The sequence below is a fragment of the Dama dama genome, chromosome 19, assembly GCF_033118175.1.
Source record: "Dama dama isolate Ldn47 chromosome 19, ASM3311817v1, whole genome shotgun sequence".
Taxonomy (NCBI): Eukaryota; Metazoa; Chordata; class Mammalia; order Artiodactyla; family Cervidae; genus Dama; species Dama dama.
The window spans coordinates 60,395,143-60,412,731 of NC_083699.1; the positions used below are offsets into that span (position 1 = coordinate 60,395,143).

The 17,589-nt window shown below is 40.8% G+C and overlaps 1 protein-coding gene across 1 annotated transcript in view; it reads left to right on the plus strand.

Moving 5' to 3' along the window:
* Positions 1-16,473, plus strand: part of CFAP44 (cilia and flagella associated protein 44) — a 128,555-nt gene extending 112,082 nt beyond the window's left edge. Inside the window, exons 30-34 of the mRNA XM_061167209.1 lie at positions 838-954; positions 1,786-1,987; positions 5,739-5,899; positions 7,817-7,951; positions 16,172-16,473. Coding sequence (XP_061023192.1) covers positions 838-954; positions 1,786-1,987; positions 5,739-5,899; positions 7,817-7,951; positions 16,172-16,345 — 789 coding nt within the window. The 3' untranslated portion in view covers positions 16,346-16,473. The remainder of the gene's footprint in view (positions 1-837; positions 955-1,785; positions 1,988-5,738; positions 5,900-7,816; positions 7,952-16,171) is intronic.
* Positions 16,474-17,589: the final 1,116 nt, after the last annotated feature.

The following is a 17,589-nucleotide window of genomic DNA, read 5'->3' on the forward strand; positions in this document are numbered from 1 at the left end:
AAAAAAAAAAATTGTGGAACATATATTCCCACAATAAATGTATATTTATTTAGAAATTATACCCATAAACTATTGTATTAATTATATTTAATGTATTATGAAACATTTGCAAAAACAGAAAATAAAAAGAATAAGATAAAAATAAATAGATATGGAAACTCCATTTTCTTTCTGGACCCCAGTAGATCACTTTGACATTCTGAGGGGTATGCATTCCTTTGGGAGGCCACTAAGCTGAACTTCTGGTACTGTTATATTGATTTTTTCTCCCATATCTACTCAGTTTCCCTCTTAGGTACTCTTTCCTAGAGCAGCATCACTTGTCTCATGTTCAGAAATGTTTTTGGTAGGCTGCTTCTCCTCTTGCAGAAAGGAAATGATTTGGAAAACTTTCAAGTATTTTAGGAGATGAGGCATGTACTTTAGAAATACTGTAGTTGGTAATTTCATTACCATAAAGGGCTTTCTTCGCTAATTTATTGAGATCCTTATGACCAAATGAGATTTGAACCATCCTTACAGAGACACTACTGGCTGAGAGATGATTTTCCAGCAGAAAATAAAAGGGAGATGGGAACACGTCCTCTGCATTTTCATTCACAAAATCTCTACAACTCTGGGGTCATAGGGACAATTAAAAAAGTGGTGTAGCTCATGACTTAGCAGAAAGAGAATAATACACACTTCTGGGTGGCAGTCTGGGATTATCTGTTTAATCCAGCCCAACAAGGCAGATCCAGCTCATATTTTTTCTTCCTCCCCAAATGGCTTCATTTATCACCTTGGTTATATATTCACCAAATCTTGTCAACATCTCGCACTTGGGGCTTTCTACAGGTAAAAATTGTGGCAACTAATCTGAATGCAGCAGAGGAGGCCCTGGAGGCTTATCAACGTGAGAAGCAGCAGCGGCTGAATGAACTGCTGGTTGTGATCCCGTTGAAGCTCCACCAGGTGATAGGACTGGAGGTTGCCCCACCCTCTTTAAGCAGAAGAGCCATCACCCTCAGACTTTTCCAGAGAAAGATTCATGGGACACTGGTGGGGAGAAGGGCAGTCCTTGTCTGAGACATCTACCTGCAGAATGACACCCCAACATTTCTTACCCCTTCTGAGATTATGATAAAAACATAATATCAAAACACGTATATTTCCTGATGGTTGTTATGACTTTGAAAGTTGAATCACTTCAAGTCTGAAGCAATGGGGAGCCTATGACTTAAAGGAATGGCTTGGAGGTTGAAATCTTCTTGTCTCTTGGACACATGGCACTTTTCACACCTTCTTTAAATAGATGTGGACTAATGGTGCGAGAATTATCTTTCCTTATTCTTTACTTGTTAATGAGGGAGGTTAAGATAAAAGGAATATACTTCCCCCCTTTTTTTTGTTCATCTCTATATCCCACTTGAATTACAACTTACATTAAAATGCAGAGATCATATCAGCAAAGGCCCCTTGTAATGCATTTTGTCAGGTAAAGACCCAAACTGGATTAACTGTCTGTAGCAGTTTGCCAAATATTCCAGCCCTGAAATGTCTGTTCCATCCTTAGGCAGTAGATATCCAGCGTGGTCATTTTGGAAAGATTTGCTGTCCCAGAGGGATGTAATGTGATTTCTTTTTGAAAGCAGCTTCCTGCTTTTACTTCCTCAGTGGTGAGAGTTAGGAGACCAAAGGTCATGACCTAACAAGGGACAGAAAAAGAAGCACACCCCTTTCTATGACTTTATATTTACTTTGGTTTTTTTCTATTTTGATACCAGTTTTGTCATGCTTTTGTAGATAGAGTATGTGCTATTTGGAGAACTACCGAGTGATCTTTCTGGAACTTTAGTCTTTTCCAACCGCTCCTTGGGACGACTGCAAGAACGAATTGTCCAGCTCCATGAGGAAAATTCCAAGCAGAAAAGACTTAACAAAGAATGCCGGGAGAGGCGTAAGCAGCTCATCCGAGAAAAGAGAGAGATGGCCAAAACGATACAGAGTGAGTAGTAAGCCCATGGCTTACCTAGTAATATTTATTGATTACAGAGGGGACTGTCAAGTGGTCATCTCCAGCTCTGAAAACAGTAGGTCATCACAGATCCAAACCGCTGAGCAGAAATAACACCTTCCCCTCTTTCTACTTACTCTCTCTCCTGATGCTATCAAAAAGTTACTCTACTATTTTAAAAATTATAAATCTTTTGTCACGGAAACAATTTCTCACAATTTTTAAAGTTTTTATGTTTAATAAAATGTAGAAAAATATAAAAAATACCCACTACCAAGCTTAAGAAATAAAGCACTGAAGATATAATTGATGGCCTTTCTCTTTCTAGTATCATTCTGCTCTCTCCTTCCCCAGGATCAACCATGAGGCAGGTACATACGCATATAGAGGTATTCACACACACTATATGAAGTGTCTTTGCATGTTTTTGCTATAATTTGCAACTCACTTTATTAACCCATTTTTTTAGAGTAATCTGTAATGCTACAGATAATTAACCATTTTAACTGCTACTACAGTATACCATTGGACTATAAGAGTTTTTCTTTGGCCTCCTGTTGATGGACATTTAGGGCATTGTAATTTTTCATGATTACAGACAGCGTTTCAGTGAACCTTCTTGTACATGTCTCCCTGTGCATGTGTGGGAGGTGAGTTCCCAGATTTGGGACTGTGGGTGAGATGGGGGTGTGTGTGCATTTTCTGCTCGCCTGGGTATTGTCAAGTTGTCCTCCAAAATGGTTGCACTGTTTTCTGTTCCTACTGTTTCCCTCACCACCCGAGAGGGTGAGAATTGCCTAGGTTCCATAGTCTCATCAACACTTAGTAATGTTAGACTTTCATGTTTCTGTCAACCTGGTATATGTTAAAATTGTATTTCACTGTGCTTTTTGTTTCCCTAGTTCCTTGAGGTTGAATGTCTTCACATACACTTTTTTTGCCATTTATTTGTATTCTCATATGAAACTTGCCTGCTATACACCTTGCCCAGTTTTTTACTTCTGTTTTTTATTTTTCTTATTGATTGTAGGGAGTTTATTCTTTTTTTTTTAATTCTTTTTTTTCTATATTCTGTCTTTATCTACTACATGTATTTTGAATCTTTTCTAGTATGTATCGTGCCTTTTTATTTGGTGTATCTTTTTGGGATAAAAAATCTTAATATAATTAATTTATCAATCTGTTTATAGTTTGCGCATTGTGTATATATGTATGTCTTAAATCCTTTCCTATTTTGAGATCATATTTTTCTATTGTTTCTTCTGTTAGTAATGTTCCTTACTTTTATGTTCTTGGTTCACCTGGAATTGAGGTAAATAGTGTAAGATGTATGGAGTAAAGACATGGAACATAGATGTAAGTGATAAAGTATTCCAACTTTAATAACAAAAAAATTAGGAGTGGTAGAATAGCATGCCCCAGAACTGTACACTTTTTTTTTTGGCCACATCATGTGGCATGTGGAATCTTAGTTCCCCGACCAGGGTTCAAACCATGCATTGGGAGCATGGAATCATGTAACTACTGACAGCAAGGGAAGCCCCCGAAGTGTACACTTTTAAAAGATTAAAATGGTACATTTTATTATGTGAATTTTGCCACAATTAAATATTTTTTAAAGGAAAATTTGGAAAGTAAAAAAGGAAAAATATGGTTGTCAGTCAGTCCCAGTTGCTTGAATTTGTAGAAGTCAGTCTTCAGTGAGGTGGTGGTTCTGCTCTCATGGGTGGCTGGATTATAAAATTTTAAAATACGTGTTAGGACTCTATGTTTGAATAACACTTATTTGAGACACAGAGTTTTCTCAGGTGTAAACCTTGAGGCCCCAGTGTTTCTCTCGTACTTCACATTCCTTTGACTTCTGTAGCCTGTGAATGTTGTTTATATTTGGAAATACTATTTGTCAAACCAAGGGAACAAACTAGTATGAAAATGAAGAAAGAAACTTGTTTTCATTTGGGTAACCTCTCAGTTTGGGAAAATGTGTGAAGATGAAATGAAGTATTCATATTTTTGGAATGTTAGTTGAAATTAAAAAAAAAAAGAGTTCTGTGTAGTAGAAGTTTTATTCAGTGGTTTTCAGTTCTTCTCCCATCCCTGGTTTGTTTTCTGAAAGCAAGTTGTGGGTCTGGTTAAAGACTGATCTTCTAATTCTGAAGGTGAAACTAGGAGTGGGTTCATTTCCTATAACTCAGAGAACAAAGGCTTAACAGTGATGAGAAACACCATAGTCACTAGTCACTCACTGGTGCCTTCCTCCATCCCAGACCCAATGGGGAAGAAGAGGAGAGTTTAGAACATGAGGTGGGAAGGTAAGTTCTCTCCTTTTCAAGAAGAGCACAGCTTGCAGCTATGGGAAGGGGGAGTGGGGAATGGGGGATGTTCCAGAAGGCTTTATGTCCCCAGGGAATACTAGCTGTGGGAAGGGCAAAGACCAGAGTCCATGGCCTAGTCCATGAGGCTGCCTTGGGAGAGGGCACCCTGATATATGGGCTAGCTGGGGGCAGTCAAGGTTCTTACTGAGGGGGCCAAGCAGGCAGCCACAGGCTAGATACACTAGAGCAAATAATTTAATCATTATTTCATTTGCATCACTAATTATCATGGCCACCACATGATGCAAGTACATGGGGGTGCCACTCACATGGAATAGAAATGAGTAACCCTTCCTGGATTGTGCAAAATGGCGGTCATGCCAATTATGCCTTTATCATTCAGTCATGGTAACGATTATACCTGAATACACATTCCTGCCCAGTAACTGAGTTGCATCAACTTGTTATGTTAGGGCCTTCAGACTTCACTTAGGGGATTCTGGTCATAGAGAATTTTGTTGCAAGGTTATACTTTCTTAAAATCCCACAAATGGAATTTTCTCCAGGTTTTCCAGTGTTCCCATGTTGAGGAAAGACAATAAAAAGTAAAATGTTGCATGTTAGATGAAAAGAACTAAGAAAAAAAAATTAAAAGGAGTGGGAAACAGTGCTGATACCTGTAGGAGGCCAAGGAGGAGTTCTCTGTAAATATGATATACTTGCTAAGACATGGTTCTCCCTAGTGGTTAGAGAACAAGTCACACTTGGTTACACCTTCAGAAATGAGTGTACTGGAAATGAGTCTACCACCAGTCTCACAGCTTGTTTTCAGAAAATGGGCTGTGTGGGACCAGGCACGTGGCTATATTGGGAAGAGAATTCCAGGCAGGGTAATTCCAGAGGATTCCTTATGAGAATACCCAAGTGAGCCTGGAATGTTTGAGAAGTGAGAAGGTGTCTGGAGTAAATGAGAGAGGTGTGAGAGCTAACAGGGGCAGGGCAGGTAGGACCCTGTGAGCCACTGCCAGGATTTGAGTGTTTTTACTTGGAGAAGGAAATTTCTATTCAGTACCTATTTTAGTCTTAGCACAAGATGTTACAGAGATCAGTAGTAAAAAATTAAAACCCAAAGGCTTTATAACCCGTTGGGGCCCATGAACAGCCTGAACAGGAGCAGACCAGAGTGTGTAAGTCACCTGGGAAAGGTGAGTCTGTTTCACATGGGAATTTGAAGTTGATGAAAAGCCAGTACAGCAACGTGCATTCTAAGTGAGGAGAGCAGTAGGTGCAGTGTCACAGAGGAAAACCCAATTGGTAACGTAAAGCCTCTTACCATCCTCTTGCAAAAGCTGTTCCTTAGAATGGTATTGTTCATTTAATAACAGTGGGAGCTTCTGAACAGCCTGACAGTGGTTGTCTTCTTTTAGAAATGGAAGAAACAGTCAGTCAACTAATGATTAGCAAGTTTGGCCGCGTGATCAATCTAGAAGCCCTTCAGACACTTTCTGTGAATACAACGCTTGAAGAACTAAAGATCAAAAAGCTTCGAAAGGAGCTATCGAATGTAAAGGAAATGAAAATGTGGGAGGTAAGGATGAGAGGGCAGGTGACCCTCTGGGCAGAGGTGAGAACTCCTGGTGAGCAGTCATGGGGTCCCTGCAGAGCATCTCTACATCTGTGCAGCTAGAGCATCTCACAGGCTCCTGTGAGCCCCACTGAGTTCCCCCATGGTCTTAAGTCTGTCTCGGCTTCCTTATCATTCACTTAATTGGAGGTACTGGTCTATCTTGGGATGAAGCACCAGCACTGGAGTCTGGGGTCCAGGATTCATGTAAATATGAGGGCAGCATGGTATGAAGGATGAGAGATTCCACTCTGAGGTCCGCATTAATGTATAAATGCTCTAAGTGTTATAGACATGAACTGCTATACTCTGTGCCTGTTAAGTCACTTCAGTTGTGTCCATCTGTTTGTGACCCTATGGACTGTAGCCCACCAGGCTTCTCTGTCCATGGGATTCTCCAGGCAAGAATACTGGAGTGGGTTGCCAAGCCGTCCTACAGGGGATCTTCCCAACCCAGGAATCAAACTCTGTCTCTTATGTCTCCTGCATTGGCATGTAGGTTCTTTACCACTAGTAGCACCTGGTAATGCTCCGAGTATCCTACTTATATAATTCTATATAGCTTTTGCATGTTGTTTACATTCTGGAAATTAGAAAAGCATCTCTAAGTAATAGATTTTATAACAGGGTATATACTATTTAGCTGGTAGGGTCTTAAATGTTAAATGCCTACACTGTTCCTGGAGCCATGAGATGAGGCAGTATTCCAGTTACATCCTGATTCAAAGAGAGGGACTTTTTACAAAGAGTTTATAAGCTCACCAATCACATGGCTTCTCTAGTTTTCTGACTTAACAGCAGATAGAGAAGGAAGAGAGGTTCCCAGTGGTATCTTTTCTTTTCTTATCTAAGATTTGTCACTGTACTGTGGAGAAACAAATTACTCCAGTGCTGGTGTCAGTGGGACTGGTTCCAATCAGGGTAGTGCTGGAGATAATATGTGCAATCTAAAATAATTTGTTGGAGTAATAGGGTATCAAAGGAAAGCCAATGGCAGATGTATGGCCATTGAAGCTGGTCACCTTGAGGACTCTGGGCCAACACTGGGGGACAAGTGATACAGGAAAGTTTCTGGTTAAACAATCATTCTCCCTTTTAATTAATGAACACCAGCACTCATTCAGCATACTAATATCCTTCTTCAGAAGTGGAGTGATATGTATCTCCATCTTATTTTTGCCCACTTTCATCCTACTTATTCTTTTTTTCTGTAATCACACCTGATGCACCTGCTTCTATTATTGGCTTACTATATTTCCCCATGTGCATAGGGCTTCCCTAGTGGCTCAGATGGTAAAGAATCTGCCTGCAATGTGAGAGGACCTGGGTTCGATTCCTGAGTTGGGAAAATTTCCCTGGAGAAGGGAATGGCTATTCTTGCCTGGAGAAATCCCATGGACAGAGGAGCCTGGTAGGCTATAGTTCATGGGGTCACAACAAGTTGGACATGACTGAGCAACTAAGCAGCAGCAGTCACTGTACGTGACAGGCAGTGAGTACAATAAGCATGGTCTTTAAATTCTACAAGGGCAAAGTCTAGTTTGTCAAGAAAAACTTCTGGGCTTCCCTGGTGGCTCAGATAGTAAAGAATCTGCCTGCAATGCCGTAGACCCAGGTTTGATCCCTGGGTAAGACAGATCCCCTGGATAAGGGAATGACAGCCCACTCCAGTATTCTTGTCTGGAGATTTCCATGGACGGAGGAGCCTGGTGGGCTACGGTTCATTGTGTTGCAAAGACATGGACACCACTGAGTTACTAACACTTTCATTTTCATGTGCATATCACTCCGTTTGCTTGAGGGTTTTGATCAAATCTGGACATTTGTTTTTGTTTCCTCTCTCATTCACTGAATCCATTTTACACCTTCCTGCCCTGGTAGGAAAAGATTGCTCAAGTTCGATGGGAATTGATGATGAAGACAAAAGAGCACACCAAAAAACTTCATCAGATGAATGATTTGTGTATTGAAAAGAAGCAGCTTGATTCGAGACTGAATACTCTACAGAACCAGCAGGTATGTTCCTTTTCTTTAGACCCTTTGTCAGAATTTGGGATGTTCTGTAAAGGGAGCTATTCATAAGAATACTAAGTGCTGGCTTTTAAACGAACCTTGATCTTGAATGGGTTTTGGCCCACCTGGGTCTCTGAGGACACTGAGTTGATGCTGTTTACATTACAATGAGGGACTAGCTTCACTGTCTGCCTATTGGGTGCTATGAATTCAAACAGAAAGTGCTGATTAAGGGATTTGCCTTGACCCTAGAGAGGTAAGGTTATTTAAGTGTAAATAACGATATCAACATGCTCCCTGAATTTGGTGTCAAACATCCATTTTCAATATCAGGTATTTCCTTTGACCTAAAGTCTAAATCACGTTACTTATTAACACACTTGTTACTTTTTATGGCTTTCAACTTGCTCTGATAGGTTTTTTGAGGCTAACATAGTAATACTTAACACATAGTATGTTGTGGGTAATACTTATTTAATAATAAAGTTTCTATTTAAGCCTTGCCTTCTAGGAACCAAACACAGGTATGGCATATTCTAAACTGTATGCTATAATATTTTAATAGTTTCTGTAAAAATACTGTTTTCTCTTGGTTTTTACTTTTTAAGCTCCCAGGAAATGTTCTAAACCAGGGGTTTTCAAAGTGTTTCCGTGAAGAATGGCATGTGCATCCCCTGGGGAGCTTGTTAGGAATGCAGATTCTGGTTCTCCAGTCAGACATACAGAATCAGAAGCTCTTGGGAGTGGGCCTAGAATCTAGAACAAGCCTTTCAGGGGACTCTGCTGCATGCTAGAGTTGAAGAATCACTGGTCTGAGCAAAAGTCCAAAAGAAAGAATGAATAAAAGGCTTTGGGAGGTTTACAACTAGAATTAGAGAAGAACACTAGAATCTGAATGTCAAAGACCCTTTATCCACTAGACAGTTTTTGAGCTGAGAGTCAAGGGCAGTGTTCAGGAAGGATGATGCCAAGACAGAACCTTCAGAGTTGGCCATGAATACACATCTGTTGGCTTGATGTGTTTTTTTTTCCCCCAATTATTTTTATTAGTTGGAGGCTAATTACTTTACAATATTGTAGTGGTTTTTGCCATACATTGACATGCATCAGCCATGGATTTACATGTGTTCCCCATCCTGAACCCCCCTCCCACCTCCCTCCCCATCCCATCCCTCTGGGTCTTCCCAGTGCAACAGCCCTGAGCACTTGTCTCATGCATCCAACCTGGACTGGTGATTTGTTTCACACTTGATAATATACATGTTTCAATGCTATTCTCTCAGATCATCCCACCCTCGCCTTCTCCCATAGAGTCCAAAAATCTGTTCTACACATCTGTGTCTCTTTTTCTGTCTTGCATATAGGGTTATTGTTACCATCTTTCTAAATTCCATATATATGCGTTAGTATACTGTATTGGTATTTATCTTTCTGGCTTACTTCACTCTGTATAATGGGCTCCAGTTTTATCCATCTCATTAGAACTGATTCAAATGTATTCTTTTTAATGGCTGAGTAACATTCCATTGTATATATGTACCACAGCTTTCTTATCCATTCGTCTGCTGATGGGCATCTAGGTTGCTTCCATGTCCTGGCTATTATAAACAGTGCTGCGATGAACATTGGGGTACACTTGTCTCTCAGATCTGGTTTCCTCGGTGTGTATGCCCAGGAGCGGGATTGCTGTGTCATATGGCAGTTCTATTTCCAGTTTTTAAAGGAATCTCCACACTGTTCTCCATAGTGGCTGTACTAGTTTGCATTCCCACCAACAGTGTAAGAGGGTTCCCTTTTCTCCACACCCTCTCCAGCATTTATTGCTTATAGACTTTTGGATAGCAGCCATTCTGACTGGCGTGTAATGGTACCTCACTGAGGTTTTGATTTGCATTTCTCTGATAATGAGTGAGTTTGGAAGTTTACCTTCTTCTGCAATTTTCTGGAAGAGTTTGAGTAAGATAGATGTTAGGTCTTCTGTAAATTTTTGGTAAAATTCAGCTGTGAAGCCATCTGATCCTGGGCTTTTGTTTGCTGGAAGATTTCTGATTACAGTTTCGATTTCCATGCTTGTGATGGGTCTGTTAAGATCTTCTATTTCTTCCTGGTTCAGTTTTGGAAAGTTATACTTTTCCAAGAACCTGTCCATTTCTTCCAAGTTGTCCATTTTATTGGCATAGAGCTGCTGGTAGTAGTCTCTTATGATCCTTTGTATTTCAGTGTTGTCTGTTGTGATCTCTCCATTTTTGTTTCTAATTTTGTTGATTTGGTTCTTCTCCCTTTGTTTCTTAATGAGTGTTGCTAATGGTTTGTCAATTTTGTTTATTTTTTCAAAAAACCAGCTTTTAGCTTTCTTGATTTTTGCTATGGTCTCTTTTGTTTCTTTTGCATTTATTTCTGCCCTAATTTTTAAGATTTCTTTCCTTCTACTAACCCTGGGGTTTTTAATTTCTTCCTTCTCTACTTGCTTTAGGTGTAGAGTTAGGTTATTTATTTGACTTTTTTCTTGTTGTTTGAGGTAAGCCTGTATTGCTATGAACCTTCACCTTAGCACTGCTTTTACAGTGTCCCATAGGTTTTGGGTTGTTGTGTTTTCATTTTCATTTGTTTCTATGCATATTTTGATTTCTTTTTTGATTTTTTCTATGATTTGTTGGTTATTCAGAAGCGTGTTGTTTAGCCTCCATATGTTTGAATTTTTAATGGTTTTTTTTCTGTAATTGAGATCTAATCTTAATGCATTGTGGTCAGAAAAGATGACTGGAATGATTTCAGCTTTTTTGAATTTACCAAGGCTAGATTTATGGCCCAGGATGTGATCTATTCTGGAGAAGGTTCCATGTGCACTTGAGAAAAAGGTGAAATTGATTGTTTTGGGGTGAAATGTCCTATAGATATCAATTAAATCTAGCTGGTCCATTGTGTCATTTAAAGTTTGTGTTTCCTTGTTAATTTTCTGTTTAGTTGATCTATCCATAGGTGTGAGTTGGGTATTAAAGTCTCCCACTATTATTGTGTTATTGTTGATTTCCCCTTTCATACTCGTTAGCATTTGCGTTACATATTGCGGTGCTCCTATGTTGGGTGCATATATATTTATAACTGTTATATCTTCTTCTTGGATTGATCCTTTGATCTTTATGTAGTGTCTTTCTTTGACTCTTTTCACAGCCTTTATTTTAAAGTCTATTTTATCTGATATGAGTATTGCCACTCCTGCTTTCTTCTGGTCTCCGTTTGTGTGAAATATTTTTTTCCAGCCCTTCATTTTCATTCTGTATGTGTCCCTTGTTTTGAGGTGGGTCTCTTGTAGACAGCATATATAGGGGTCTTGTTTTTGTATCCATTCAGCCAGTCTTTGTCTTTTGGTTGGGGCATTCAACCCACTTACATTTAAGGTAATTATTGATAGGTATGGTCCCGTTACCATTTACTTTGTTGTTTTGGGTTCGTGTTTATACAACTTTTCTGTGTTTCCTGTCTAGAGAAGATCCTTTAGCATTTGTTGAAGAGCTGGTTTGGTGGTGCTGAATTCTCTCAGCTTTTGCTTGTCTGTAAAGCTTTGGAATTCTTCATATCTGAATGAGATCCTTGCTGGGTACAGTAATCTGGGTTGTAGGTTATTCTCTTTCATTACTTTAAGTATGTCCTGCCATTCCCTTCTGGCCTGATTGATGGATCAGCTGTTATCCTTATGGGAACCCCTTTGTGTGTTATTTGTTGTTTCTCCCTTGCTGCTTTTAATATTTGTTCTTTGTGTTTGATCTTTGTTAATTTGATTAATATGTGTCTTGGGGTGTTTCGCCTTGGGTTTATCCTGTTTGGGACTCTCTGTGTTTCTTGGACCTGTGTGACTGTTTCCTTCCCCATTTTAGGGAAGTTTTCAGCTATTATCTCCTCGAGTATTTTCTCATGGCCTTTCTTTTTGTCTTCTTCTTCTGGGACTCCTATGATTCGAATGTTGGGGCGTTTCACAGTGTCCCAGAGGTCCCTGAGGTTGTCCTCATTTCTTTTGATTCTTTTTTCTTTTTTCCTCTCTGCTTCATTTATTTCCACCATTTTATCTTCTACCTCACTTATCCTGTCTTCTGCCTCCATTATTCTACTGTTGGTTCCCTCCAGAGTGTTTTTGATCTCAGTTATTGCATTATTCATTTTTAATTGACTCTTTTTTATTTCTTCCAGGTCCTTGTTAAACATTTCTTGCATCATCTCAATCCTTGTCTCCAGGCTATTTATCTGTAACTCCATTTTGTTTTCAAGATTTTGGATCATTTTTATTATCATTATTCTAAATTCTTTTTCAGATAGATTCCCTATCTCCTCCTCGTTTGTTTGGCTTGGTGGGCATTTTTCATGTTCCTTTACCTGCTGGGTATTTCTCTGCCTTTTCATCATGTTTATATTGCTGTGTCTGGAGTGGGCTTTCTGTATTCTGGTGGTCTGTGGTTCCTTTTTATTGTGGAGGTTTCTCCCAGTGGGTGGGGTTGGATGATTGGCTTGTCAAGGTTTCTTGGTTAGGGAAGCTTGTGTCGGTGTTCTTGTGGGTGGAACTGGATTTCTTCTCTCTGGAGTGCAATGAAGTGTCCAGTAGTGAGTTTTGAAATGGGTCTATGTGTTTGGTGTGACTTTGGGCAGCCTGTATGTTGATGTTCAGGGCTATGTTCCTGCGTTGCTGGAGAATTTGCGTGGTATGTCTTGCTCTGTAACTTATTGGCTCTTGGGTGGTGGTTGGTTTCAGTGTAGGTATGGAGGCTTTTGAATAATCTCTTATTGATTAATGTTCCCTGTAGTCAGGAGTTTTCTGGTGTTCTCAGGTTTTGGGCTTAAGTCTCCTGCTTCTGGATTTCAGTCTTATTCTTCCAGTAGCCTTAAGACTTCTCCAACTATACAGCACTGATAATAAAACTTCTAGGTTAATGGTGAAAAGATTCTCCCCCATGAGGGACACCCAGAGAGGTTCACAGAGTTACATGAAAAAGAGGAGAGGGAGGAGGGAGATAGAGATGAGCAGGAGGAGAAAAAGGGGGACTCAAGAGGAGAGAGACATATCTACGCAGTACTCTGTTCCCTAAGTGTTCTCCGTAGCCCAGAACACCCACAGAGATTGAACTGAGAAGAGAAGGGGGAGGGAGGAAATAGAGGTCATCTGGGGGAGAAAAAGGAGAGTCAAAAGGGGGAGAGAGTAATCATCACACTCCTGAGTAAAAATGGGTACTTAATATTGGATTCTTGAAAGTCCAAAATTGATATCAAATACTGAAAAACAAAGTTTAAAAATCTAGAGTAGAGGTTAGACTCTTAAAAATACAATATTAAAAACAAAAACACAAAAAATTTAAGAAATGTATATAAAGTTTGCTTTAAAAGTAGGGTTTTTTTTTTTTTTTGCAAATTAAAATTATGGAGTAATAGAGGGCTTTAAAGTAAAATAAAATAAAGTTTTTTTAATTAAAAAAATAGTAAAAATATATGAGAATGAAAATTAAGGAGTAATAGAGGACTTTAAAAGAAAATAAAAGAAAATGAAAATTAAGGAGTAATAGGGAATTTTAAAAGAAAGTAAACGAGAAAAAATTAAGAAAAAGAAAAAAAATTAAAAATATATCTAGGAATTTCTCTGGAGCTGTTGCGGGCAGTGTGGGTTCAGTTCAGTTTCAGATAGCTCCGTGTTCCAGCTTACGCTTCTCGATATCTACAGGCCCCTTCCAGTGTAGTCGGTGTTTTCTACAGGGATTTTAATCTGTTGCACCTGTCACTTCCTAAGCGGTTCCCTTTGTTTATTTGGCTTCTGTTTGCTGGTCTCTTCAGTGTCTAATTTCTGCCCTGACACAAGCAGGCAGAGGTGGTCTCTTGTTTAGGTTCGCTTGTTCAGTCGTGCTGTGGGGAGGGAGGGGCACTGCAGGCAAATATCACTGACCTGTGTGGGGAGCACTTGCAGTGTCTGGCCACACTGGGTTTGCCCCTGCTCACGGCACGTGTGCTTTCCCCGTCTACACTGCTCAGGCTCCAGGCTGCTCTACAGGGAGCGGGCCCTGAGTTGCGTGCGGTTCCAGTTTTGGGGTACTCCACAAAAGCCCAGACTTGGTTGGGCCTGCGTTTTGTGCCTCCCCTGGCCCGAGCAGCTCAGGCAGCCAGGAGCTTGACGGGCGCACTCTCCCCGGGTGCAGTGCGCCTTATCCCCTCCGTGGTCCCAGCCTTAGTTTCCGCACCTGCCGGTTGGGTGTGCCTTGTCTGTTCTGGGGAGGTGGTCTCTAGCTGCGACCCTCCCAGCGGATGTCAACCATCCAGAATCTCAGGAAGTCTTTGGTTAGAAACTGGAAGCCTGTTTGCAGTTTGGTAGGGAATGCCGTCTCTGGAGCCAAGCTTGCCCCTTTCCCCTCCCCTCTGCCTCCTGCCTCCGGCGGGGGATGGGCCGGTCCACAGCCGGCTAGCTCTTTTCTGGAATTGCTCAGTCCTTCCTTTGTTCTGCGAATGGGCTGGCAGTGTGTTCGGTTAGGGCTTTTCCCCGGTTAATTTTCTCTCTCTGCTATCCCACAGTTTAAGTTGCTATCTCACATTAGCTCCCTCTGATTGCCCTCAGGGCATTCAGGCCCGGTCCTTACTCTAAGCAATGCTGCCCACTCCTCTCCGTTCAACCCCCACTTGCTGGTGGCGGATGCGAGCGTCTGGGGGTACTTTTCTGCTGGGAGTTGCTTTTAGGTATGTAATCTGTGGGTTTTATTTATTTTTCCTCCCAGTTAGGTTGCCCTCCGAGATTCGAAAACTTCCCCTGGACCCACCAGTGAGAGGGTTTCCTGGTGTTTGGAAACTTCCTCTATTACAACTCCCTTCCCGGGACGGGTCTCTGTCCCTAACTCTTTTCTCTTTTTATCTTTTATATTTTGTCCTACTTCCTTTTGAAGACAATGGGCTGCTTTTCTGGGCACCTGATGTCCTCTGCTAGCGATCAGAAGTTGTTTTGTGGAGTTTGCTCAGCGTTTAAATGTTCTTTCAATGAATTTGTAGGGGAGAAAGTGGTCTCCCCGTACTATTCCTCTGCCATCTTAGCTCCTCTCCCCAGCTTGATGTGCTTTGAACATCCAGATACCTTGGCAAGGAAAGAGTTTGGACCCAGGTGATCAGGGAAAGAAAATTATTACCTGGGTCTCTTTACATAGTATCTCTTCATAGCTTTACAGGTATGGTCTCATTCCATTGGCGAGGTCACTGAATCTTCAAAATATTGATTTTCAAAGCTCAGAGTGGTCAACTAACCTGCTAATTAATGTGTGGAGAAGTTTGTTTTTTAACTGAGGTCTGCTTCCCAAGCTGACCCCACTGCTATTATTCTTACAACACTCTAGGCATGGAGTGGGGTGTAGATGGCAAGGCCAAAGACATTTTAAAGTAAGAGTAGCCAAAATTTGTTTGGATATGGTAAGGAGAATGAGGGAAAAGCTATGGTGACTTCAGAGTGACCATCTAGACTGACTAGGCATGGTGGGGAGAGAGGCACGCATTTAGCTATAAGTAACAAAAGAGAGTAGCTCAAACAAATAGGGGTGTTTTCTTCACTTAAGAAGTCTGCAGGAGACAAACTAGGGGTTTTGGTTTATTGGGCCATGATGTCATGGCCGGTATCTCTGTGATTCTCTCAGTGACCGGTAGAAATTCCCTTCAGAGTCACAGAGGCTGCCTCGGCTCTCTCATTGATGCCCAAATGCCAGCCTCTTGTCCCTTTCATTAAGAAAGCAAGCAAATGTTTTCTGCTACATCTACTGAGCCACTCCCAGCTGGAAGAGGAACTGGGTAAGGTTAGTATTTAGCTTTCATAGCCTCTGCAGTGAAGGTGGGCAAGGGGGAAGATACTAGGTGTTATGTCTCTTCCTTTAATGTGCATTTAAAAGATTTAGTGAGAATCTACTTATGATATGAGCTATATAGGAAAAGGAGATATCTTACCTTAGAATTCCAGTGATGATCCCTGTAGGGTATGAGTGACTGATAGCCAGCTTAATCAGTTACCCTCTAAAGGGGATTTTTGCATGTAAGAGTTGCTTATAAGCACAAAGGGACACATTTCCAATGGTGGGATTTCAGAGGAAGAACTAAAGGGTTCTTAAAGAGCGGTGGCTATTTTAGATTGACTGCAAGGCAGGCACACCTAATAGAGCAATGAAGACAGAGAAGTTGCCATATTCCAAATGATGCTTAAAGCAGGGAGGTGTTTTCTCTCAACAGGGCAATGCCTTCCAGGGTCCTCGGAAAGCAGATACTGAGGCAAGAGAAAGGGTCACTGAACTGATCCAAGTCCAAGCTGAAAGGATTCAGGCCTTAAAGGAAGAGATTGCTCTTTTGCGTAAGAAAGGTGGTCTCCTCCTGCCCCCGATTCATCGCCCACAAGAGAATGAATGAAGTCCCCGGGGCTTTAACTTTGCTTTCTCCTCATGTCCATCCATGATTTGACACACAATTCAACAGAAGTTCTGTTTCCTCATTGTCTGCAGAAGTCTAAAACCAGAGCCAGTCATGTAGTTTTAATGATTTCCTCCCAATTGGTTATCTCAGAACTGACTGTAATGCTCAACAGCTACTTATATTGAACTGAATCATTTTAAATATGCCTGGAACCAAATGGATCGAATATAAAGTCTCAGGAGGCAGAGTCTCAAACCATCAGAAAGAATCAGTAATATATCCTGTTTTGTAAAATTTGGTTTTTGGTTATCTGAATGTTTAGCCATTGGCAAGAAAATCTATCATTCAGCAAACCATGAGAAAACCTCCTTTTCTTGATGGTTAAATCCTTGGAAAATAAACTTTGTTATCAGGTATTCTCTGAGAGGACACAAGAGAAAAAAACCATTTTGCCAACAAACAATATCTGGGAAAAAGAAATGCAACTTAGAATTCTGACATTGTTAACTTCATAAGTCAGTTATTTGAGGGCTCAGGATTCAGGAATATAAAGAACAGAGCAGTTGGCCTTCGGCTGGCATAAAGCAAGAAATAATCAGCTTCCTGAATCACCCAGAGTTTTAGCAAACTCTTCAGCTCTGGGTGGAGCAGAGAAGTGTATTTTGCAGAATGGTTAAGAAGGAGGCTCTTCTCTGAAGGTGTCTGCAACTCTACCAGCATTTCCTATAGTTTCTCACATCCTGTGCCATTTTCCTTCTGGTTCTACTTGCGTCATTTGCTGGCTTTAATACAGATAAGGAAGTAATGAAATAGATTCCGTCACTGAGAGATCTCTAAAAATAACTTTTGATTGTATGTAACATTTTGAGAGTATCCATTTGGTTTGGGGGTAAGTGGTCATTGGAATTCATCTAAGGATGATTTCACCAACACTTGGGTTCCTGTTAGTAATAGGTCTAGTAACAGGTCCACTTTAATGACAGCCTCTCTGGAGGCTGTCCCAGAATATGAATTGGTTATTGAAAAGGAAAGGTAAAGAAGGCAATACTGCACCAATGTAGAAAGTGACTCAGCAAAGTCAAGTCTTCCTAACCTGTGGCTAGCCTGCTGATCTGCCTGCCAAAATTATAAACAAGACTTGGGTTCTTTGTTGGAATACATATATGTTAGAGGTGGCCACCTGGCCTGCAGTGTCTGAGATCCTTTCATCTTCCTATTTAAGAAGTCCAGATAGCTTACCA